The following is a 23,741-nucleotide window of genomic DNA, read 5'->3' as shown; positions in this document are numbered from 1 at the left end:
GCTTGGAGCTGCTAAGAGGTCATGGTGATATTAGGGGTGTAAAAAAGATGCTGAAAGATCAGGCTGTGTGGCAAGCTAGGACTACCACTAATTCTCCATGATGGCTCCTCCAAAGGACTGTTCAAGCACAGGCAAGGGATCCGCCAGTTATCAGGTGTGCATTCTACACAGATCGTACCTGCTGAGAACAGGCCATGGTCTGCAACAGACTTGTATACACCAAAGATGCCAGGTTCGCATTTTGGGTCATGCTTAGCAAATCTCTTCCTGCTGTAGCCATCAGACAGAAGGGGTTTAAAACACTCAAAGGAGCTGTCCCAACCCAAGTTCAAAGCAGCAGCTTACAGGTCTCCTCTGCTGCCTCACACCACACCTCAAGCATGATGACTGGCTCACAACCTAACCTACTTGGTCTCTCGCTGTTCGCTCTTCACCTCAACTCTGTCAGGCTTCTATAAGGGCTGGAGGCTGTCCTGAACACCAAGCAGACAACAGGCTGGGCTGCCACTGAGACTTCTCAGCAAACAGCCAGCCACAACATCTGGACTGTGGTTATGATGGGGAAAACACTGGCCAAAAAACAGACAGAATTTCCAAAAGGTAAATTTCTGTGTATTCACGCCTAATCTTCAAAAGTTGTGTAAACAATTTTTTTTCTACCTTCCCCCATCATTTGCACAATTTTTGTCAAGTCCAAACGTAATTTCAGATGAGGTAGGCAGTTTGTCTACTCGTGCTGTCATCCTCGCGGGAACAGTCAGGGTGCGCCGTGGAAGCACTCGTGTCCGGGGCGGGGGCGGCACAGAGACTGCAGGGGCTTCTCAGTTGGCTATTTTCTCAATCTCGTCCAAGTCGTCCGTGTCCAGTCTTTCTATTTTCTTATCTGAGGGAAGGGAAAGGCGGCTTCAGAGAGAGCCCCGCGCAGATCGCAGTGGACGCAGGCAGGGGAGGGGCTCCCTGGGACGTGCCCGCCCCCCGCCCCCCGCCGCAGGCCTCCCTGCGCCCCCGAGGTGGCGGCCCGGCCGAGCGCTCCGGGTGCACAGAGACCATCCTGTCCTGGGGAAGGCGAGGGCCGGGACAGGGCCAGGGCCCTCCCGGGACTCACTGAAATGCTCCTGGATTCTATTCAGGATGTTCATGCTGTGCTTGCTGTCCACCATGTTCACGGCCAGGCCCCGCTTGCCAAAGCGGCCGGTGCGCCCGATCCGGTGCAGGTAGGTCTCGTTGTCCGGGTTCCCGTCCTTGTCCACGGGGAGGTCAAAGTTGATGACGACAGACACCTGTTCCACGTCGATCCCTGCGTGCGGGAGAGTTGGACACGAGTGAGCACGGGAGACAGAAATCGCCGCCGCCCGGTCAGGCCCACCCTCACCCAGCTCAGGCGGAAGGCAGGGTCTGGGACAGGCCAGCTCTGGGGTTGGGACACGGTGGCAGAACCCAGAGGGAGAGGACGGGCCGTCCCGGTGCTGGCCAAATTCCGGCATCAGCCAGAGAGCCCCTGCTGGATCCGAGGATCTGGAGAAGCAGCTGACGCCGCACTGGGGCCAAGAAGAGCAGGCGCCGTCCTCGGCCACCAGCCAGCACTCCCGGCTTCTGAAGACGGTCTCCTCAGCTGAGAGCCCCCCACAGGCTCGCCCACAAAACAGCATCTTCCCCAAACCACCGCAGCCTCCCACACACGAAGATCCCCCTGCCCCCCCCGAGCCTGGCGGGCCAGGACCCGGCCTCCGCTCACCGCGGGCGCACACGTTGGTGGTGACCAGAACCTTCTCTTTGCCCTCCCGGAAGCGCTCAATCACCGCAGCCCTCTGCTCCACCACCATCTCCCCACTCAGCAGGGCCACCTGGTGGCCTTCTTTCGAGAGCTCTGCGGCCAGCCAGCTAGCTGTTTTGCGGGTCTGGAGTGAAAAGAATTGTTTTAAATGAAGACACCTGTAAAAAAAAAAATGAAGACACCTGCAGAAAAGTGGCTTTTTTTTTTTTGCTGTTAACACACATGAACGCTCTACTGAGTTCGGTCAGCAAGATGGGCTTAAAGTTTCTGAATATTTTTTAGCCACATGATTTTGGGGGGGTAAATTACATCAATGATCTCAGTGTTATTGTGGTTTGAGCCAAAGGTCTTCATTCTGAAATAATCTACATTCTTAATACTTCAAAATTATTTACTTGGAAGTTATTTGGAATTTCCCCCCCCCAAGTAATCTCTAAGAAGTAGGGATCGGAGAAGGTTTAGCTCTTCAGTCTTCCCCTTACAACTCATTACAACCTGAGAGACTGTGTCCTGGGACCGATTTCTCTCCTTTCCAGCCACAGGCAGTTAACCCGGTCCCCAGCACTAAGAGCAGTGGGCTGAGTGGGAGCAGCGGGGCCACGTCCTCCGGGCCCCCACCCCCACCCCCACGGGACACCGCCGCCTCCTCCTGCTGCTCACATGGCAGAAGATCATGGCTTGAGCAATGGTGATGGCCCCGTAGATGTTACACAAGGCCTGGAACTTCTCGTCTCTGCTGTTGCACAGGACATAATACTGCTTGATGGTGTCCAGTGTCTCCTCCTCACGCTTCAGTTTGATGATGTTCGGGTCGGGGACCACTTTCTGGGCAAATTTCCAGACAGAGTCTTCAAAGGTGGCAGAGAAAAGCAGCATCTGGCAGTTCCTGGGCAGCATCCTGCAAGGGCAGGCCCAGGTGTCCGGCATGACCCTGACCCGGGCTTTCTCTGGAAGGACCAGGGCACAGCCTCCCCAGGCCTGATGACCTGCATCCCCAGGAAGGGGCAGCGGGGAGCAGCTTTGGGGAGGAAGCGGGAGCAGACGTGGGGCAGGGACCGGTGACCAAGAGTCTCTGAGTCTCCCTCCTCAACCCGGGCGGGGGGCGCGCTCAGTGCTGACACAGAAATGGCCCATCAAACAAATGCCCCTGAAAGCTGCGAAGAGCCTGGCAGGGGCAAGAAGGGGAGTGTGAGGTAACAGGAGCGGGAACTGCAGGTCGGGAGCCGAGAGGTCCCTCCTGGCTCGAGGGCCTACCTCTGGATGCGGATGCTCTGATCTTGGTGGCCCTGAGTGGCTATCATCACGTCGGCCTCGTCGAGAACAAACACCTTGATCTTCTTGGGGTCAATGAACTTGAGCTTGGAGCACCAGTCCAGAACGGTCCCCGGGGTGCCAATGACAATGTGCTCACTGATTTTCTGACCTCTTTCCACTGTGGAGACAAGATGTGTTCTGTTTCATGGGTATTTCCATGGCAAAGCCAGCTTCACTCTCCAAGCAATTTTAAAGCTATGATGTATTTTAAAGCAATTGTTTTGATGTTTGCATTAATATTTTAAGGCAAGGTCAGGATAGCACTATAGTATTTAATGGACATACACACAAAAAACAGACACGCTGAAAAGATTTGGTAAAGGCATGAACCATGAGATGAAAACCTTTTTAGTAGTATTCTTTTACACTCTCCATAATCATCAACCTCTTTCAAGGATTTCATACCTATTTTTCTTCTCTGTCAGCATTATTCTGCCTAGCCTGGGTTTGCTTTTCCCCACAAGCAGACTTTTTCAAAGTTAGTTTGTTGTGAAACAAGCAAAAGTAGAAAGAGTGGATAAAGAAAAAAATAATAATAATAAAAATATCTCTCCAAGTTAATTGCCATGAACATTCTAGAACATTTTTACTCTAATAATGACATTTTAAAAATTAGGCTATTTAACAAATCAGGAATTTGTAACATTTTATAAGCAAGTGGTCTGCTCAAAATGTCAAATGTAACATAGTTTGGGTGGGTGTGGGTGGGGATGTGAAGGGAATATTCTAGCCTGCAAGAAACTAAAGAGATACAACCACCAAATGTAATGCATATATACTGACTCAGTCTTGGTTCAACAAAAAAACCATAAAAAAACACTTCTGGAGCAATTAGGGAGGAAATTAAAATGGAAAAGATGCTAGTTATCAGAGAATCTGTAATTTTGTTGGTTGTAATATGTTATTGTGGGTATGCTGAAGAATGCTCTTACTATGAAATGCATACTGAATTACTTTGAAATAAAAAGTCACAATGTCTACAGTTTTCCTTCGTTTTAAAAATATTTGGCTGCATTGGGTCTTGGTTGTGGCACACAGGATCTTTTTGGTTGTGGCATGTGGGACCTTTTTTTTCTTTAAGTTGTGGCATGTGGGATCTTCATTTGTGGCATGCAGACTTAGTTGTGGTTTGTGGGATCTAGTTCCCTGACCAGGGATTGAACCTAGGCGTCCTGTTTTGGGAGCTCAGAATCTTAGCCACTGGATCACCAGGGAAGTCCCCTACAATTTACCTTCAAATGATTCACCACCAACGCCCCCCCAAGATATACATAATACACATAAAGCACATATGGCAAAATGTTAACTTTTCGAATCTAGGTGGAAGGCACATGTCTTTATTGTAAATTTCAACTACTGCATATGTTTTGGGATTTTTCAAAATAAAAAGTTATTACCTTAATTAACTAGGATCATATATTCATACTCACACTTATTGCCACGAACAGCATAAGCTAGCTTCAGTTCAGGGTAAAATTTGCCCATCTGCTCAATCACTTTTCCCGTTTGAAGGGCAAGCTCATATGTTGGGGAGAGGCACAGACACTGGTAGGGAAAGAGTGCAGAGAGAATTCAAGACACTCACTGTTATGCAATGGGGAATTACTATTAGGACTTAATGATCCCTCCAGCGGAGGCTGAAGGGAAGAATATACAGAGTGCACACCATTTGACTGTTTAAGCTGCAAAGTCAGAAATACAATTCTCAGGGGTCAGAACTCTGGCTGGGTAGACACTTGAGAACAGCCATTTGGCCATTGGAGTACCAAAAACCACATGTGAGCAGGGATCTGAAATTCCAGCTGGAGATTAGCTTCCTTTTCTCTTACTCAGAAGGTGCTCAGAACTTCCTAATGGATTATAAGAGATTAAGGAGCTTTTTCCTACAGCTAAAGGAGCCTAGCCTGTAAGCACTGTCCCAGGACTGGCATGTCATTGAAAGGGAAAAAGGATTTTTGATGTTATTGGAAGATCAACCATGTTATTTGTGCTCAACTTAAAGGGGTTCTAGTTGATGTAAAAAGTAATACATAGCTCATCTTTTAATTCACCAAATGGCATTTCCCTTCTAGTTACGAGTTAGAAAACCCAGCTTCACCAAGCCCTTACCTGGGGGTGTCTGTTGGCTGGTTCTACCTGGCTGAGCATGGCCAACACAAAGGCAGCTGTTTTGCCAGTACCAGACTGGGACTGGGCAATTAAGTTCTGTGGGCTGCACAAGAAAACAAACTGTTCAGGAGTTAAATCGCATGTATTCTTTCAGTGCATAAAAACGAAGAATAAAGCTTAATTAAATAATGAGTATCTCAGCTTGCTTGACAGGAGGCGGCTTTGGCTTCTGCAGTAGAGTTACATATGCTAGCTTCACAGATAGAAGATTTTATGGTGGGATTTGAAGCACTTCTTATCTTTCATCTACTCTTGACACAGCAGTGAGTGATTCTTCTTTTCTGCTCAAAAACCTCCCAGGCACTCCAGATTTCATTCAGAGTAGAAGTTAACATTCTTACAATGCCCTACAAGGTCCCACCTGATGAGGCTCCCCGCTAGCTCTCCATTCTCACCTGCTACCAGCTCCCTTACTCCACTCCACCACTGCAGCTGCCCCAGAGCCGCTCAGAACACACCAGCCATGCTCTCGTCCTTGGGCTTCTGCAGCAGCCAGACACTGCCTGGGACAGCTGTCCGTGGGTGACAGCACACCAACTCACCTCTCCTTCAAGTGTCTGCTCAGATACTACCTATTTAATGAGAGTCCACCCTACTAAGTGATTTAAAATTGCAACTTACTTTGAAGCGCCTTAAAAAACAAGAGGTACTGGTGCACCGAAACATGATGAAACATAGGAAACTGTCAGTGAAAGAATCTAGGAGGTGCATATATAGGTGTTCACTATAAAACCCTTTCAACTTTGTTGTATGTCTGAAAACTTCCATAATAAAACATTGGGGGTAAAACTGCAGTCTTGGTCTTCCCAATCCCCCTCCTATCATGCTCTATTTATTATTCTCCTTAGCACTTACTGCCTTTTTAAAAAAGAGCTTTATTGAGATGTAATTCATGTACTATGCAGTTCATCCATTTAAAGTATATAAGTCAATCTTTTTGGTATATGACTTTAATAATTTTTTTAAAATTGTGGTAAAATATATAACATAAAATTTGCCATTTTAAAGTATACAATTCAGTGGCATTAACTGTATTTACAATCTATCACCTTTAAACATACTATATATTTATTTTTAATAAAAATAAATCTATACTCCAAACTAGAATGTAAGTTCCTTGTGGGCAAGAATTTTCGTCTGCTTTGTTCAGTAATGTATCTAAGTGCCTAGTACAGTATGTGTCACAAACCAAGTCCTCAATAAATAAGTTAATGAAGGACAAGTATTAGAAAATTCTCAGAGCTCTTCTAACATTGACAGTCTAACAGTGAGCATCTATGAAAGCATCAAGATCCATAAATACAAGTGGCAATTAGAAACAATGTAATAAATATTCCATTTATTCATGTTTAAGTATGCTCAAAATGTCATTTAAAAAAAAATATCACTATTGTGACACAGGACATAAAAAACTTTGAGAAAATACAGACCTACAATACCTGTTTTCAGACAAATAGGGAAAGGGGTTTTCAGGATTTAGGATTTTATGCAATTTTATATAATCATATGTAATGTAGGGATCAATTTTTATAAAAAGTTCCTTATGTTCTAGAACCCTGTTACTCAAAGTGTGGTCTGACTCCAGCACCACCAGCAACACTGGCAAGCATCTTAGAAATGGTGAGCCTCAGTCCCGGCCTCAGACTCACTGAAACCAGAATCTGCATTTTGATAAAGTCCCACGAGTTTCACATGCCTCTCAAAGTGTGAGCAGCACTGCCCCAGAAAACAATGTTAGCAACAGTACTGTTCTGATCGCCTCAATCCCCGTTTAGTTTTTGTCATCTACATTTGACACATATATTTTACCTACTCATATAATGAAATCATGGTGTATATAAATGGTATAAATGTATATATATTTACCAACGTAGAAATATTATCATATAATTATCATATCAAAAAAAGCATTAAACCATTTTATATGTTTCCTTTAAGTGAAAAGTATACAAATCCAAGTTTACATAGAAAAACATCTAGAAGTCTCTACTCCAAATATTAACAGTGTGGAGGGGAGGGAAATAACAAATTTCTTCTTTTTTCTTATTTTTCATTGTTTTCTAACTTTTCTAAAATGAACATGTGTGTATATATATATTTTTAATAATGAAAGTTAAAGAGGTGAATCAGGACACATACGGCTCAGCGAGCATTAAAGGCAATGCGTTCTCTTGTATCTTGGATGGACGATTGAAGCCCATGGCATAGACTCCCTGGAGAAGCTGTGGTTTCCTAGAAAAACAGTTCAGAATGTAAATCACAGTCTCTGGTTGAAGAAAGAAGCCAAGACTCTAACTAACAATACTAAAACTGTGAATAGGGCACGATACATGTGTGTAGCTAAAGCTTTTACAAATTACCAAGAAATTTTACTTACTAACCCAAAGCAGCTAAATTTTTTTATTAAACTTGTATTAGCTAAAAATGTTCTGTAGTGATGAAAAAATACGTGTTAACAGGCCTAGAATTTCTAGTTAAACACAAAGGGGACAGTCAGAAAGTAACTACTCACAGCCGAAGCTCCTCAAAGGACTTGACTGAGTAGAGCGGGGAGCTGGGATCCCGCTGCAGGACTTCCACTTGGTTGGTGTTATCGACAAGGTTGCTTCTGATCAGCTTGTTGAGTAAGGACTGGGCGGCTCTGTCCTCTGTAGGAAAAAAGCATGAAGATTTTTAGGTGTCCATGAAATCCAGCATGATCTCTGAATTCAGCTGCCATCAGTATTTTAAGCAATAACACATATTTGTACTGGGACTCCTAATTCAAGGTAGAGTTTAGTTCTGATTTATAAATATAATTAAAATAGTTTATTAAAAGCAAAGTTTATGATACTCAAATCATCTGTTGGGGCCTCATATTCTTCTCCAGAACTCTATTCCTAACAACTATCCTTTCTTGAAGTTACTGATTTCTCCTCTCAAAACCCGAATATTTATTCTCCAATATGTACCCAATATAAATTTTAAAATGATGACTTAAAAAACCCCATCACAATAATGGGGGAAAAAAACAAATTGACAAAGTCTGTATCTTGATATCGGATAAGCTGTTTGCATCTTGTTATTTATGTTAAACTGTCAAAATATCAAATATACTTTTATTAGAAAATGGAGATGCAAGTTAAAATTTCTTTTATAAAGACCTGCACAAGGTAATCGTTCAAGGAATATTTCCTGCTGCTGCTGAAGTTTATCATCTGTTCAAAGTAAAATTTCTCTAAAATGTAAAGAATTAGAATCCCTTTAGAAAGAAAGTGAAGTCACTCAGTTGTGTCCGACTCTTTGCTACCTCATGGACCGTAGCCTACCAGGTTCCTCCGTCCATGGGATTCTCCAGGCAAGAATACTGCAGTGGGTTGCCATTTCCTTCTCCAGATCTTCCCAACCCCAGCAATGAATTCTGGGCTCCCACTATAATGCGGCAGACGCTTTACCGTCTGAGTCACTAGGGAAGTCCATTGGCATCGGTATAAACCTCCTAGAATCCCTAGAATCCCTTTACCAATGACTATATTAAATTTTTACTAGCACTGTGCTGGTGGGTGGTTTAGATGCTAAGTCGTGTCTGACTCTGTGACCCCATGGACTGTAGCACTCCAGGCTCCTCTGTCCATGGGATTCTTCAGGCAAGAATACTGGAGTGGGTTGCCATTTCCTTCTCCTGGGGATCTTCCCGACCCAAGAATAGAACCTGGGTCCCCTGCATTACAGACAGATTCTTTACCGACTGAATTAGGAGAGAATACTAGCACTGACTTCCATTAAACTACAGCCAAGTCACAGTACAAAAATGAAACCTCCTAACATTCCATTCTCTTAGACTGTAGAACTTCACGTATAATAATATAACTCTAGGCTAGGTTACCTTTCTCTTCTTCATCAGCCTTCTCTGCATTAGCATTGGTCTTGACAACAGCACCTTTATCAGACACAAAGCGGCCATCATTCAAAATCACATCCCATACCCAACAGCTGAGACAGTTCAAATTCTATGAGACACTAGAAATGTAAAGGCCTGGGGAGCAAAAAAATAAATGAGGAAACCAAGCCACAGATGAAAACATTTTATTGTTACTATATAAACAAAGGTATGAAAACTGATGCTTACTTTTGAGCTCTTTCCTATTCCAAGTCTTCTCACTGTACCTCAGAAACTATTAATCCCTCACAGCATCAATATTTCTCAAATGTTATAGAAAGATGATTACATGACCTTTATGCTCAACAGAGATATACCTATGCAAATCATATTTCATCAATATATAAACACCACAGTGCCATTAAGAGTCTATGTGTATAAATGGTTGATTAATAGAAACGTATATTCAGTGTTGTAGTTATATAAAGATATACAGAAAAAGATCTGAGTAAGGTAAATGTTACAATTTCTCCCTTACAACTTTAAACACATGAACAAAAATTCAATGGACATCTTAGATTTTGTAGATATGATTTCAGAATAATCACAACAGGTTAGCCCTCAGGTTGCTCATACTTTGTCTATTTCATCTCAAATTCAGGAATATTTTAAAAAATTATCACTGGCAGTATATTTTCATGGTTAGTGATACATTTAATAATTTATAAGCCAGTTAGGTATCCTCATATTTATATGAAGCATAACAAAACAATCCAGTTAATTTTTTTCCCCCAGCTGTTATATTAAAACAAATACTAAAGGAAATCATTTTTTGTTTTCAAAATAGCATTTAGTTACTCACCATTGGCATCCGGTTTGATTTTCTCTTCCTTAAGATGCAAGTTGCTCAACTAAATGGAGAATATGGGGGGAGAAGTGTCAGGAAAATAACTTAAAAGATTTTGCATCAATAGTGCCTCCCCCAGTGAAGCTGGGAAGAAATGAACCACTCTCATGACCTATTATTCATTAGGGCATATTCATTAGGCTGTTCTGCTGGGCTCCTTTTGTTTACTAAAGGTTAGAGAGAGAATAAACAAGATACCCCACAAGTACAGCAGTACTGAAGCCGAAGCTCCTGGATTTTGGTCACCTGATGCAAAGAGCCACTGGAAGAGACCCTGATGCTGGCAAAGATCACGGGCGAGAGGAAAAGCGGGTGACAGAGGACGAGATGGTTGGATAGCATCACCGATACAGTGGACATGAATTTCAGTAAACTCTGGGAGGTAGTGAAGGGCAGGGAAGCTTGGTGTGCTACAGTCCGTCGGGTTTCAGAGCTGGACATGAGTTAGCAACAGCAGTAGAAAAAACTGGTTACACAACAGCTCAAAATCCACACTTCCTAACTGCAATCCCTAGAAACAATTATAACTTGTGAGTGTGCTTAATGCACTGATTACACACCTTCTCACAATCTCTCAATAGAGTACCATGTGAGTTGTCACTCTCATGTTTCAAACGAGAAAATTTAAAAAGATACTGGAAAATGCAGTCACTCTTCAAACAGAGAACGCTGAGGTGGGAGGTCTGTGAGGAAAAGCATCTGTGAGCGCGGATCGGTTATGCCACAGGCTGTGTTCAGGCCCCGGGCCGCAGCACGCCAGGCGCAGCCTCTCATTCAGGGTGCCCTGTGCTGGGCGTCTGGTGTTTCAGTTGGTAACAGCCTAGAGCACCGTGGCACACTGTGCAATCAGACACAGAAGAGGATGAAGCAGAAGAGGAAGGAGGGGACAGAGGAAAGACATCTGAAACAAAGACTGAGTAGGGCTTTGAGCAAACACCGTTAGGGATACCCTCAAAGGACTTATCTCCCCTGTTATTATAAAAATTTGTCATGCGATGGGGAGGGAGGTGGGGGGGGGGGGTCAGGATGGGGACACATGTAAATCCACGGCTCATTCATATCAATGTATGGCAAAACGAACTACAATATTGTAAAGTAATTAGCCTCCAACTAATAAAAGTAAATGAAAAAAAAATTGAAAGTGACCTGATTAAAGAAAAAAAATTTGTCAATTATACTTCAATAAAGCCAAAAGAAAAAAAAAAAGACTAGAACAAAACATAAAGTCAGGGGATATTTCTATTTTTAGTTTACCTTTGGATCAAGGACAGAGCAGGTGCTCTAGTCAAAATACTAAGTAGGGCTTAAGACATGGAGAGAAGGGAAAAAGAATGAAAATCACCATTATCAAATGGCTGCTTCTTAAAGCACCACCTGCACAGGTTTTCTATGTCTTGAGGTTTATTTCTAAGTGGAGAGAGGAATGAAAACACTTTTAATGAGTGGTTAGCTGGGAATCGAGGAACTTCACTTCTATTGATGGAAACTGTAAAGGAGTTTCTGGTGTCTGTCTGTCTACTCTGGTGTTGGGATGGAGGGAAGAGGAAGAAGGGGGAAAGACACTGGAGAGGCTGGCAAGAAGGGAAACTGGCAAATAAGGAAAGCACTATAAAGCAGTGACAACCCTTCATTATTTCTGAAGGACACAGAGCACACTAATAGATAATGAGGAGGCCAGCACAGTATGTGATATATAAAGTCAATGTCACTCAGTCGTGTCTGACTTTTTGTGACCCCGTGGACTGTCCATGGGGTTCTCCAGGCCAGAACACTGGAGCGGATAGCCGGTCCCTTCTCCAGGGGATCTTCCCAACTCAGAGATCAAACCCAGGTCTCCTGCTTGGCAGGCAAATTCTTTACCACTGAGCCACCCTGAAGCCCCACATGATATGTGAAAGTGGAAGTCAAGTCGTTCAATCTTGTCCGACTCTCTGCGACCCCGTGGACTATAGCCTACCAGGATCCTCAGTCCATGGGATTTTCCAGGCAAGAATACTGGAGTGGGTTGCCATTTCCTTCTCCAGGGGATCTTCCTGACCCAGGGATCGAACCCGGGTCCCCCGCATTGTAGGCAGAGGCTTTACCGTCTGAGGCTTAACATATTCTAGTCATCACTGAAGTACTCTTCCACATCCTGCCAATGAACCTAGTTTAAACCTAATATTCAAGGCTGTTAAGAAACAAAAAAGACAAACAGACGGACTTACTGGCAACATTTACAAGAGCAGGGTTAATAGTACTCACTCCTAGGATGATAACTGCTACCTAAAATAAGTGACAGGGTTGATGTATAAGTTAGAAATATCCTTTACTGTAATATTCAATGATAAAAGGACAACCTATTATTTTGTTGGTATATTGTTAAAATTGAAGCTAACAGAGTAAATAAAATAGTTAAATAAAATGCTATCAACTTTATACATTGCAACAATGTAAATGAAACCAAAAGATGCTCTGATTACAGTGTATCAGAATTCTGGAGACGGTCCAGCAGATTCTGAAAACATACCCTGGCCCTCACGTGGCTGTAGCAATCTCAAAGCCTATACAGCAAAAGCAATGGGACAATGAACTCTGCATCATCCACTGCAGTGTCAGTGAACTGAAGGCTGAAACTTATGATTAAGTCCAGTTACTTCAGATTTCTTCCCTTGCTCTGCTTACTTGGACCAAAAGCAGGAACCAGTTTCTCTTGCAACTTCATTCAAAACCACTTTGCAATCCAAAAAAATTAACCAAAAGCCAAAATACCCACCTTATAATATCTACATTTTTAATGCCTTTAGTTAATATTTTAGTTTTTAAGATATGTAAAAATAATCAGAAACTATAAGTTATACACTGCGTTTTATTCAAAAGCTACTTGAGAAAAGATTCTGTTTGCTTTTTTTTAGCCATGCCTTGCAGCATGAGGGATCCTACTTCCCCAACCAGGAATTGAACCTGTGCCCTGCTCATTTGGAGTGCAGAGTCCCAACCACTGGACCACCAGGGAAGTCCTAAGAGAGGATTCTTGACACAGAAGACGGAAGATTTAATGGTAAGGGAGTTATACTGAATAAGGAATGCTCTGCGCACAATAGTGAAGTAGGAGACTTCAGAGGCTTACTCCTGAATCTCCTGCTCCCTTTGCCCTCCTCTGAATTGAAATTTCCCAAGAAACAAGGAGAACAAAGAGGGGCGAGGAAGTAAACACAAACAAGATCTAATATTTTCTTAAATGAGTAAAAAATGGAGCTAGATGAATATTTAAAATACAAGGGCTTCCCTTGTGGCTCAGTGGTAAGGAATCTGCCTGCCAATGCAGGAGACGTTGGTTCGATCCCTGGGTCAGGAAGATCTCCTGGAGGAGGAAATGGCAACCCACTCCAATATTCTTGCCTGAAAAAATCCCATGGACAAAGGAGCCTGGCGGGGTACAGTGCTGGGGTTGCAAACAGTTGGACATGATTTAGCGCCTAAACAGCAACAACCTTGCACTGTACATGTCACAGTCACCTACATCATGCAATTCTGTGGAGGTTCTCAGTGGGAGTTCCACAAAACAGAAGGCAACAGCTGTCTTTACTCATTTGTTCAGTTTTAGAATGTTAGGATCTATTATAATTCACCTGTGCATGATGAAGTAAACTTACAAAATTTATCCAGGTTCAGCTAATCTCTACAACATGAACTAGTAATTTAAAAGATTTCTACAAAGAAACTGAATTACAGAAAACTACAACCATAATAATAGCTACTATTTACACAGCACTTATTTCAGGCATGTCTGTAAATTAATGAGGTGGGTACTCTGTTTATCCCCATTTAACAGATGTGGGAGCTGAAGCACAGAAAGTTCAGTAACTTGCCAAAAGTCATGTAACTAATAAGTGAGGGACCCAGAATACAAATCCAAGTCTGTCTGGTTACAAAGTCTGAGGTCTTAACTTCTACACAATAGAGCCTCTCATAGATGATACTAATCTAAAAAAAAAAAATAATAATAAAGATGATACAATGATGCAATCACTTTGGAAAACAGTATAGCAGTTCTTCAAAACTTAAACACAGAGTTACTATATAATCCAGCAATACCACTTTTCTGATACCCAAGTGAATTGAAAATGTATGTTCATACAAAAACTTGTACATGATGATTGTACCAACATTATTCATATTAGCTAAAAAGCAGAAAGAATTCAAATGCCCATCAGTGGACACTGATGAATAGATAAATAAAATGTGGCATATCTATATATCATCATTTGGCAACAAAAATTAAGTATTGATATATGCCACAACATGGATGAACCCTGAAAATGTGCTCAGTGAAAGAAGCCAGCCACAGAAGAGCACATATGATAGGATTCCATTTATATTCCATGTCCTGAATAGGCAAATCTAAAGAGACAGAAAACAGATTAGTGGCTACAAAGGGCTGGGCTGAGGAGAAATAGGGGGTTTGGGATGATGAAAATGTTCTCAAATTGACTGTGGTAATGTTGATCCAATCTTCCTACTACATAAAAAATCAACTCAAAATGGATCATAGGCATAAATGTGACATTTAAAGCCATAAATCTTCTAAAAGAAAATACAGGTGAAAAACTTTGTGGACTTGGGTAAGGTATATTTCTTAGAACACAAAAAGAACTAATCATCAAAAAATTGACAAATTAGAATTAGCCAAAATTGAAAGTGTCTGTTCTTCAAAAAGTACTATTAAGAAAATTAAAATGTTAAGTTTCAATCAGGGAGAATATTTATGCAAATGACATATTTGATAAAGGACTTGTATCCAGAATACATGAAGAATTCTCCCAACTCAATAATAAGAAAACAATAAATTTTTTTTAATCATCAATCAGTTTTTTTTTTAATTGGCAAAAGATTTGAAAAGCCACTTCAAGAAGTTATACAGGTGGCAAAGCACATAAAAAGACACTCAACATCATTAGTCATTCAGTTCAGTTCAGTCACTCAACTGTGTCTGACTCTTTGCGACCCCATGGACTGCAGCACGCCAGGCTTCCCTGTCCATCATCAACTCCCAGAGTTTACTCAAACTCATGTCCATTGAGTCGGTGATGCCATCCAACCATCCTCATCCTCTGTCGTCCCCTTCTCCCGCCTTCAATCTTTCCCAACATCAGGGTCTTTTCAAATGAGTCAGCTCTTCACATCAGGTGGCCAAAGTATTGGAGTTTCAGCTTCAACAAGAATATTCAGGACTGATTTCCTTTAGGATTGACTGGTTGGATCTCCTTGAAGTCATTAGGGAAATGTAAATTAAAGCCTCGTGAGATATCTCTATACACCTATTAGAATGGAGGAAAAAACTGGCCAGGCTGTGCTGCTGAGAATGTGAAGCAACTGGAGCTCTCACACGTTGCTGGTGGTAATACAAAATGCTGCGGCCCTTTGGAAAACAGTTTGTTATATAACTTACAAAGTTAAACATACACTTAACATACAACCCAACAAATCACCCTATTAGATATCTACCAAAGAGAAATGCAGACATAAGTCCATACCGAAATCTGCATATCCTAATGTGTATAACAGCTTTATTCATAAATACCCCCAAACTAGAAAATACCCAAATGTTCATCATCAGGTTAAACAAGCTGTGGTACACCCATACATGGAATACTACCCAGCAATAAAAATAGAACAAACGACTGAAAGCCAGATTTTTCAAAAGGTTTGCATACTGTATAATACCATTTATACTACATTTTGGAAAAGGTATAAGTAAAATGACAGAAAACAGATCAGCAGTTGCCAGAGAAGGGTAGAGACAAGAAAGTGAATGCAAAAAAAGTTTGGGGGAGCTTTTTGGAGTGGTGGAAACGCTCTATATGCCTCTGTCAAAATTCACAGAATTGTAGTACAAGGTGAATTTTACTTTAAATTATATCACAATAAACTTGACTTTAAAAATTTTTTAAAAATTAAAAAAATAAAAATTTTAAAAACTAATGAGATTCAACATTCAGCTAATAAGAGTTTGAAATGAGGGAATGAAAATAAAAACAAAGAAGAAATCAACAACGAAAAATTTCAAGAAAATTTCCCATAACACAAGGGCAACAGTTTTCAGACTGAAGTTCCCACCCCATGCCTAATAAAATGAATGAAAATAAACCCATATCAAGACACATTATCATGAATTTTCTGATGACTGGAGACAAAGAGAAGATTCTTCAAGCTTAAAAAGGGAAAAAGAGGTCACATCAGTAATCAGGATGGTCTCAGACATCTCAACTACAAATACAGAAATCTAGAAGGCAGTAAAACAATGTCTTTAAAATTTGGCAAGTGGGGCTTCTCTAGTGGCTCAGTGGTAAAGAATCTGTCTGCCAGTGCAGGAGACATAGGTTCAATCCCTGATCTGGGATGATCCCACATGTCATGAAGCAACTGAGCCCGGGGACCACAGCTACTGAGTTTGTGCTCTAGAACCCGAGCCCGGGGGCTGCGACTCCTGAACCTGCAAAGTGCAGTTTCTGAAGCCCACACACCCTAGAGCCCGTGCTCTGCAGTAAGAAAAACCATGGTGATGAGAAGCCCACACATCACAACTAGAGAAAAGCCCAAGCAGCAACAAAGACCCAGCACAGCCATAAATAAATTAAAAAAACTTTTTTTTAATTGGCAGGAAAATAATTTCCAACCTACAATTAATGCTACACCCAGCAATACTATTATTCAAACAATAGGGCAAAACAAGCTAATTTCAGAAATGCAGTATCTTAAAAAATGGACTTCCCATACACCTTCAGAAAGCTGATAGATATATGACTCCACCAAATCAAGAAAGATGTAGAGGGGGATGAAGAAATGAAAGGATCCAGTACAAGAGAAGAGGGGCAAGTCCCCTGAATGAGGGCAAAGAGAAATTTGCCCTGTTCCCCTCCAGCCCCTAAAACAAACTGGGTCAATTAGTACAGTTCAAAACAGGCTACAAGACCTTGGAGAAATGGAACTGACAGAATACTTGGTGTGTGGGGACATCTTGAGATAAACATAGACGATTAGCAAAGAGCCTGGGGTTGAACTGGTGACAAGCACAAAACAAAAACATAAATTACAAGGAAAAAGTCGTATAGGAAAAATATTTGAGTTATTAATATATAAACACAGAAAACTAATCTAACTAAAATCACAGTGGAAATATGAGGAATAGGAAGGTGTGCTTCTGTGGAGGGAAAAGGAGGATGAAAGTGTCAAAATCAAGAAACACCTAAAACGGAAAACTGAATAAGTAGCAAAGCAAAGCAAAGCAAAGTAATTCGGGGAACAAGGCGGTCAATATCATAGATCAATGTCAAGAGAAACAGCAGTTTTCTTTGGGGAGGAAAAAAAATGACTCCTTAGGTGCATATGAAACTTTATCACTTATATAAAAAAATAATACTAAGTCTTTGTTCTCCAGAAATTCACAGAAGTAGGTACCAACAAAGCGGGTTCAAAGCACTATCATAATGCGAGTGTTTAGGCGGGAAAAATTAAGTCTACACAGTACCGTTTAACATATATCTTGCTTATTGTGTGTCAGACCCACAACAAAGTTAAGCAGATCACGAGAGGATTTACTGACTGCCGGGCCCACAGAGTGGATCATTCATCATCAGTGAGCAAGCTGAGGAAGCACACAAACATGAGTAAGCCATGGTTCCTGGACACAAGCAGCTCAGATGGGGAAGTGGAAAATGACACTTAAATAGGTGATTATTACAGTTCAGGGCGGTAAGTGCAATCCTGACTCCAGGAAGACAGGCGGGCGGCTGGCTCTTTTCCGATGGGAGCGCTCACCTGTGCTTACGTAACCCGGGGAGGCTGGCGGGTGGGGGGAAAAAGCCAGCTCAGGGTCCAGGCTCCATCCCCACACGTACCCCATCCCGGCTCGGACCAACCCAGGGGGTATCTTTTTCCAGGATCTCATCCCGGCCAAAATTAGCCCCCTGACCCTTTCACGACTGAAACCAACTCACAGACTCGGCTGCCGCTTCCTGCTCGTCCACCGCCAGGGCCCACGAGTCGGTGGCCATGGTCACGGGCACAGGCTGGGACGCAGGTGCTGGCGAACGAGGCGGCTCGTGCGGCGCGATCAGCAATCCGGGGCGGCTGCGGCCCCGGGGAGGAGAAAGTCATTCGCTCCGGAGCTGGGGACCGGAAGCGGCGCGCCCCAGTGACGTCAGAGTCCGCGCCGGCAGGCCGGACCCGCGCCCTCTTTGGACTGGCGTTTTTGTCGCCTTCAAACCTCCACTTCTTCATTGCTCTTAAGTTTCTTATCCAACGTCCAGAACGGAACACTAAGATAGTATCTTAAAGTGCCTGAGCTCCTGTCAACTGGCTGTCCAACCAAAGAGCAAAACCACACTCTTCTCCAGCACAATGATATATTAGATGCTCATATACATTGAATGTACCAATACACAAAACCATTACGGATAGTGAGCAAAATGAATTTGAAGCAAGCAGATTTTTTTCCCCTTCGCTTTTTATGTCCAGGTGTTAGCTAGAGTATTGGGAATCAGCCGTCTCAAACACCGTTTGGTTAAAATTTTGTCCCACAGACGTATGTGGCAACAGCACTTATAGGAACCTAACCTTGAAAAATACTCAACGAGGGTGCTGGGGAAATGTGTTCCAGGTAGAATATCAGAGACAAAGAGCAAGTAGGTTTGTGGAACAAAAACAGTTTCTGGAATGATGACAATAATTAGGGATGAAGTTGGTAGGAGGCTGATGAAAAAGGACCGCGTGGAGCAGCTTAATGAGCAAATGAGTTCATTCGAGGGAACACCCCATTCTGGTGTGACTTTTAGAGATAGCTTTGTCTGGGCTAGAATCCCAGCTCTCTCACGTAAGCATTCTATGATTGGGAGAATTTTTTAAAAGGGAAAAAAATGTATATATTGGGCTTTAAGAAGAGGTAAAAAGAAAAAAAGTAAAAAAAAAAAAAAAAAAAGAAGAGGTAAAATAAGAAAAAAGGATAAAATAAGGATTAAGTGTGACAGTTTAACTGGGATCAAACAAGACCTCTTTCCTTGATACTTCACTAGAAGGAAGCTGGGCAATTTCTCTGCAACCTGAGAAATGAATCCCTGCTTCTCTCACTTTGCCACTAATCCACCACAACAAATTAAATTCAAATAATAGTGGGCTCTATGTGGAATTTTACTTGTAAAGTGTAAGTAAAAATGTTTTGAAAAGGGTAAAGCAGTTCCTGCAGTCCTCTTCTTGCCAGGATTCTTTTTCTCCAACACTTTCTACAGAGTTAATTTCGAGAAGATTCTTTTGGACCCTGCAGATGAGGATGTGCAGGAAGAAAAAGGTAAATATGCATATGGCAGGCCATGACCTACACCTCATTATGTGAGAAGCAACCCTGGGACTCTTTTGCCAAATTATATTGATCACAGGAGTAAAAGTGGTTAAAGAACCTTTAAGTTTAATGAGTTTAAAGGTAAATCATCAAAAGTGCAGGGCTGTATACAATAGAATTCACTTGTGCAAACAAAACAAACACGCTTGTACATACTATAGAAAATGTATAATACACACAGAAAAGTGGTATCAGTGGCTGCTTCTAGTGAGGGGCTCTAAAAGTCTGAGCTGGGAGGAAACTGCATACAGTTCATCCTTTGAAAGTTATTTTTCATGTGCGTGTTTTCCTTTTAAAATTGTATTTCAGACAAACAGGAAAGGGAATTCTGTAACAGACAACAGTTAAGATTCAAATGAAGCCCCTGCATTGCCATCCCAAGAGGCAGACACTCTCCTGACTTTGAGTGCTTATCTTCTCCATAAATGCTTTTAGTGTGTATAGATGCTTCTTAAAAAAAAAACAAACTTAATAAGCCCCAGGAATCTAGACTTTCCTATGTCCACCTTCAACACCTGCAGTGTGTGGCTCCTGCTAAGAAGGAAACTATAATTTCCAAAGTAGGGCATGGAGCGAGGAATCCAGGGATTTTAAATTCAATCGCCTGCATTTTCCCCCACGCGAACTTAGGTAGCCTGCCTCCTCTGAAATCATGGTAAACACCCATCTCACGGTTCGAGGATTCAACATCACAAGGTTAAGAGCCTTTTACCCAGTGCCTGGTCTGTGACGAACGTTTGATCAAATACCAGCCGTTATTATTCCTGTTCCCTGCCGCCCCGGGAGAAGGAGACACCTAAATATGGGGAAGAGGCTCTCACATCTACGCACAGAGATACTCACATCGCGCACAGGCAGAGCGAGCCGAAAGCGGCCTAAGGCGCGGCCGCTGACCCGGCCAGCAGCCCCGGCCATCGCAGCTCAGCATGGCGGTTACCTCTGCCAACTGCCGCTCACAGCCAGAGCCTCATTGGCCGATGCACGGAAGCCGGTCCCGCCAGCCAATCAGAGGGGGCAGCAAGCATTGCGCCTGCGCACCTGGGGGCTTAAGTTTCCTCTGCTGTTCAGTTCAGTTCAGTCGCTCAGTCGCGTCCGACTCTTTGCGACCCCATGAGTCGCAGCATGCCAGGCCTCCCTGTCCATCACCAACTCTCGGAGTTTACTCAAACTCATGTCCATCGAGTCGGTGATGCCATCCAGCCATCTCATCCTCTGTCGTCCCCTTCTCCTCCTGCCCCCAATCCCTCCCAGCATCAGGGTCTTTTCCAATGAGTCAACTCGTCGCACGAGGTGGCCAAAGTATTGGAGTTTCAGCTTCAGCATCAGTCCTTCCAGTGAACACCCAGGACTTATCTCCTTTAGGATGGACTAGTTGGATCTCCTTGCAGTCCAAGGGACTCTCAAGAGTCTTCTCCAACACCACAGTTCAAAAGTATCAATTCTTCCGCACTCAGCTTCTTCCGCACTCAGCTTTCTTCACAGTCCAATTCTCACATCCATACATGACCACTGGAAAAACCATAGCCTTGACTAGACGGACCTTTCCTAGCAGGTAATGAAGTAGCTCTTTGTAAGGTGGTTGTGAGATTCAGTGTCTACTGCATGCTAAATGCTTAATGGATGTTAGGTGTGATGATTGTAAGGTACAGTTCCGGCGAGGCAGAAAAGGAAAGACGACCTCAACAGAAGTAGGTTACCTTTATTCAGGCAAGGAGGGGCGACAGTCGGCCTAACGACCAGGCTGAGCGCCGAAAGGGATCAGGGAGGCTTCATACTTATAGGGAGGTTTGTGGAAGCGATAAGGGAAACGTCAATCAGGCGGGATATTTTGAGTATTCTTTTGTTGAGATGACACTTGTAGTTGGGCAGGGGGTGATAAGTCTTCTGGGCGGGTGTAGGGGGTGGTAGGTTTCCGGACAGGGGGTGATAAGTCCCAGATAGATGCAGCTGGCCTGGAGCATCAGGATGGAACTAAAGTTATGCTTTGTTTTCTCCGAAGTTAGATGACCTTAGAGACTGTTGTTCTCTTTTCTAGGCCCAAAAGACTCCTTCAATGATGGTTATTAATACTTTACTGTCAAGTTAAGTGACTTTTTACTAGCTTTTGAGCTTGACCTATCTGTGTTTGTTGTTTAGTTGCTAAGTCAACTGACTGGCTCTACTGCAACCCCTTGGACTACAGCCCACCACGCTCCTTTGTCCATGGGATTTCCCAGGTAAAAATACTGGAGTGGGTTGCCATTTCCTTCTCCAGGGGATTTTCCTGACCCAGGGATTGAACACGAGTCTCCTGCATTACAGGCGGATTCTTTACCATTGAGCCATCTAGGAAGCTCTGGTAGCATTCTCTTTTACACAAAAATGTTGCAGGAAGGGGGACTCCTTCTAGGGCTGGAAAGGGGGATCTCGTCTAACACTCGAAAATGAATTCAGTCTGAGGACACACATGTGCTTATGAGGTGAGAGACTTTATTGGGAAGGGGTGCCTGGGTGGGGAGCAGGGGATGCGAACCCAGAAGAACTGCTCTGCCAAGTCTCAGGTTTTATGGTGATGGGATTAATTTCCAGGTTGTCTTTGGCCATTAATTCTGTCTCAGAGTCCTTTCTGGATGCACCGGCGTTATTCAGCCAAGATGGATGCCAGCAAGGATTCTGGGAGGTGGTAGGACATGTGGTGTCTACTTTTGACCTTTCCTGAATTATTCTGGTTGGTGGGGGCGTGTTAGTTCCCTGTTCCTTACCAGGACCTCCTGCCATAAAATACTCACTCAAATGGTTACTGCAGTGCCTGGCCAGGGTGGGTGGTTTCAGTCAATGTTTCCCCTAACAAAAAGGATAAAATTTTTCTGTAATATTGAGACCAAACAGGAGTCTGTGGGGCCATCCTGGGCACACAAGCCTTTGTAGGAACTAGGCTTCATTCAGCCTCCTTGACCCTCCCTGAATTCCAAAGGGTAGATTCAAACATTTGCTAATCAGGGAAGGGAAGGATTGTGGAAACAAGAGACTAGCAGTCTAGAAACAATAGTGCAGTTTTTGGGTAAGGTCTTGGTTCCTCCTCAAGGACTATGCATACAGTATCTTTGAGTTCTCTGGCAGGAAATAAGTCCCTCCCCTGCCCACCCCCCCCCCCCCAACTTCAGGCTGGGCAGGAGATTCTTGGGGCACCACCCTATTATCTCACCACCTACCAATCAGAAGGGAGTCACACACCCTGCAGCCCTCACCCCAAATTTTGTCATAAAAAACTCCCCCAGACCATCAGGGAGTTTGGGGTTTTTGAGCACCATCTACCTGTTCTCCTTGCTTGTCCTTGCAGTAAACCTTTCTCTGCTCTAAATTCCCATGTTCTGAGATGTTTGGCCTCACTGTGCATTGGGCATGCAAACTTTTGTTCTCCTAATGTATCTTTAACCTAGGGATGACCAGCACAATTTTATACCTCTGTACTTAGATATACAAGATGATGTAGGTTAATATTGGAGATGATTCTGGGAAAGACTGAAGGCAGGAGAAGGGGATAACAGAGGATGATGAGATGGTTGGAAGGCATCACTGACTCGCTAGACATGAGTTTGAGCAAGCTCCAGGAGTTGGTGATGGACAGGGAAGCCTGGCATGCTGCAGTCCATGAGGTTGCAAAGAGTTGGATGTGACTGAGCAACTGAACTGAGACTCACGGTGTGCGCGCAATACAGAGAAAGAGAGAGTGAGTCACTGAGTCACACCCTTGTGGAAGTTTGAATTACTTTTAAGGGGCATTTCTTCATGGTTTCCTGGGTTTCCTTTGGCCAGTGATTTTGATTTGTCTGATTCACAATCCATATTTGGTGTATCTCAGGATCCTCCCCTGTGTGCCCATGCATCTCTTAGCCAAGATGGACTTTACAAAAAAAAGGCATATGGGTAGAGAACATCCCTCGACATAACTCCTTTTTGACCTCCAAAGAAACTTTTTTGCACTTTTTTGTGCAAAACTTTTTTGTGGTCAGGGAGTTCTCTTGACTGTGAAAATAAGAAGTAAGTATCTGGGTAGGACCCAGCCTCCTCCCTTAATTGTCCCACTATGCTTGTCTTGGAGTTTCGGTCCTTATAGAATGAATCTCCAATTGCTTTACCCTGGGGCTGGTTGGGGGTGGGGGTGGCATCTACCTCCTGTCTCAGATAGGTTAAGATCTTGGGTCTTGGAGTGACACAGACACAGGTTTGAATATTGGCTCTTTAACTTTTTCAGTGTGTACCTAGGCAAAACAGTTACCTCATCTCTATAAACGGGATGCCAGTTGATCTGCCTCAAACACAGTCGAAAAATTAAGCAGAATATAGTCAAAGCTTTGGTTTT

The 23,741-nt window shown here is 43.1% G+C and overlaps 1 protein-coding gene and 1 long non-coding RNA gene across 4 annotated transcripts in view; one reads left to right on the top strand and one right to left on the bottom strand.

The window, feature by feature from the left end:
* Positions 1–20,041, top strand: part of LOC122421664 — a 29,065-nt gene extending 9,024 nt beyond the window's left edge. Inside the window, exons 1-4 of one of the 2 annotated variants that reach the window (XR_006263551.1) lie at positions 12,073–13,063; positions 17,567–17,672; positions 17,946–19,348; positions 19,709–20,041. This is a non-coding gene — a long non-coding RNA (uncharacterized LOC122421664). Of the gene's footprint in view, positions 1–12,072; positions 13,064–17,566; positions 17,673–17,945; positions 19,349–19,708 lie in introns of those variants that run through there. The other variant, XR_006263552.1, reaches the window with a different exon arrangement.
* On the bottom strand, positions 591–20,351 carry DDX19B (DEAD-box helicase 19B). 2 transcript variants are annotated; one of them, XM_043437851.1, is made up of 12 exons: positions 20,243–20,351; positions 9,979–10,027; positions 9,123–9,176; positions 7,770–7,905; positions 7,397–7,489; positions 5,198–5,300; positions 4,519–4,633; positions 3,029–3,206; positions 2,435–2,672; positions 1,736–1,898; positions 1,106–1,297; positions 591–883 (listed from the first exon to the last, which is right to left on the bottom strand). In XM_043437851.1, exons 1-12 carry the CDS (start codon positions 20,312–20,314, stop codon positions 822–824), a joined length of 1,455 nt encoding a protein of 484 aa, XP_043293786.1. In that variant the 5' UTR covers positions 20,315–20,351; the 3' UTR covers positions 591–821. The 2 variants fall into 2 exon arrangements, with proteins under 2 accessions (XP_043293786.1, XP_043293787.1); XM_043437852.1 differs by lacking the exon at positions 20,243–20,351 and adding an exon at positions 18,003–18,134.
* Positions 20,352–23,741: the final 3,390 nt, after the last annotated feature.

This window comes from Cervus canadensis, chromosome 18 (genome assembly GCF_019320065.1).
Source record: "Cervus canadensis isolate Bull #8, Minnesota chromosome 18, ASM1932006v1, whole genome shotgun sequence".
NCBI lineage: Eukaryota > Metazoa > Chordata > Mammalia > Artiodactyla > Cervidae > Cervus > Cervus canadensis.
Note: the sequence above shows the minus strand (reverse complement) of the source record. Positions and strands in the feature narration are given on the sequence as shown.

Excerpts from the sequence above, each read along its gene's own strand:
- DDX19B (XM_043437851.1), bottom strand. The coding sequence starts at position 20,314 with ATGGCCGGGGCTGCTGGCCGGGTCAGCGGCCGCGCCTTAGGCCGCTTT. Across the intron at positions 3,207-4,518 it reads TGCTGTTCGTGGCAATAAGT|TGGAAAGAGGTCAGAAAATC; the intron begins GTGAGTATGAAT and ends TTGTCTCCACAG. Across the intron at positions 1,899-2,434 it reads AAGCCATGATCTTCTGCCAT|ACCCGCAAAACAGCTAGCTG; the intron begins GTGAGCAGCAGG and ends TTTTCACTCCAG.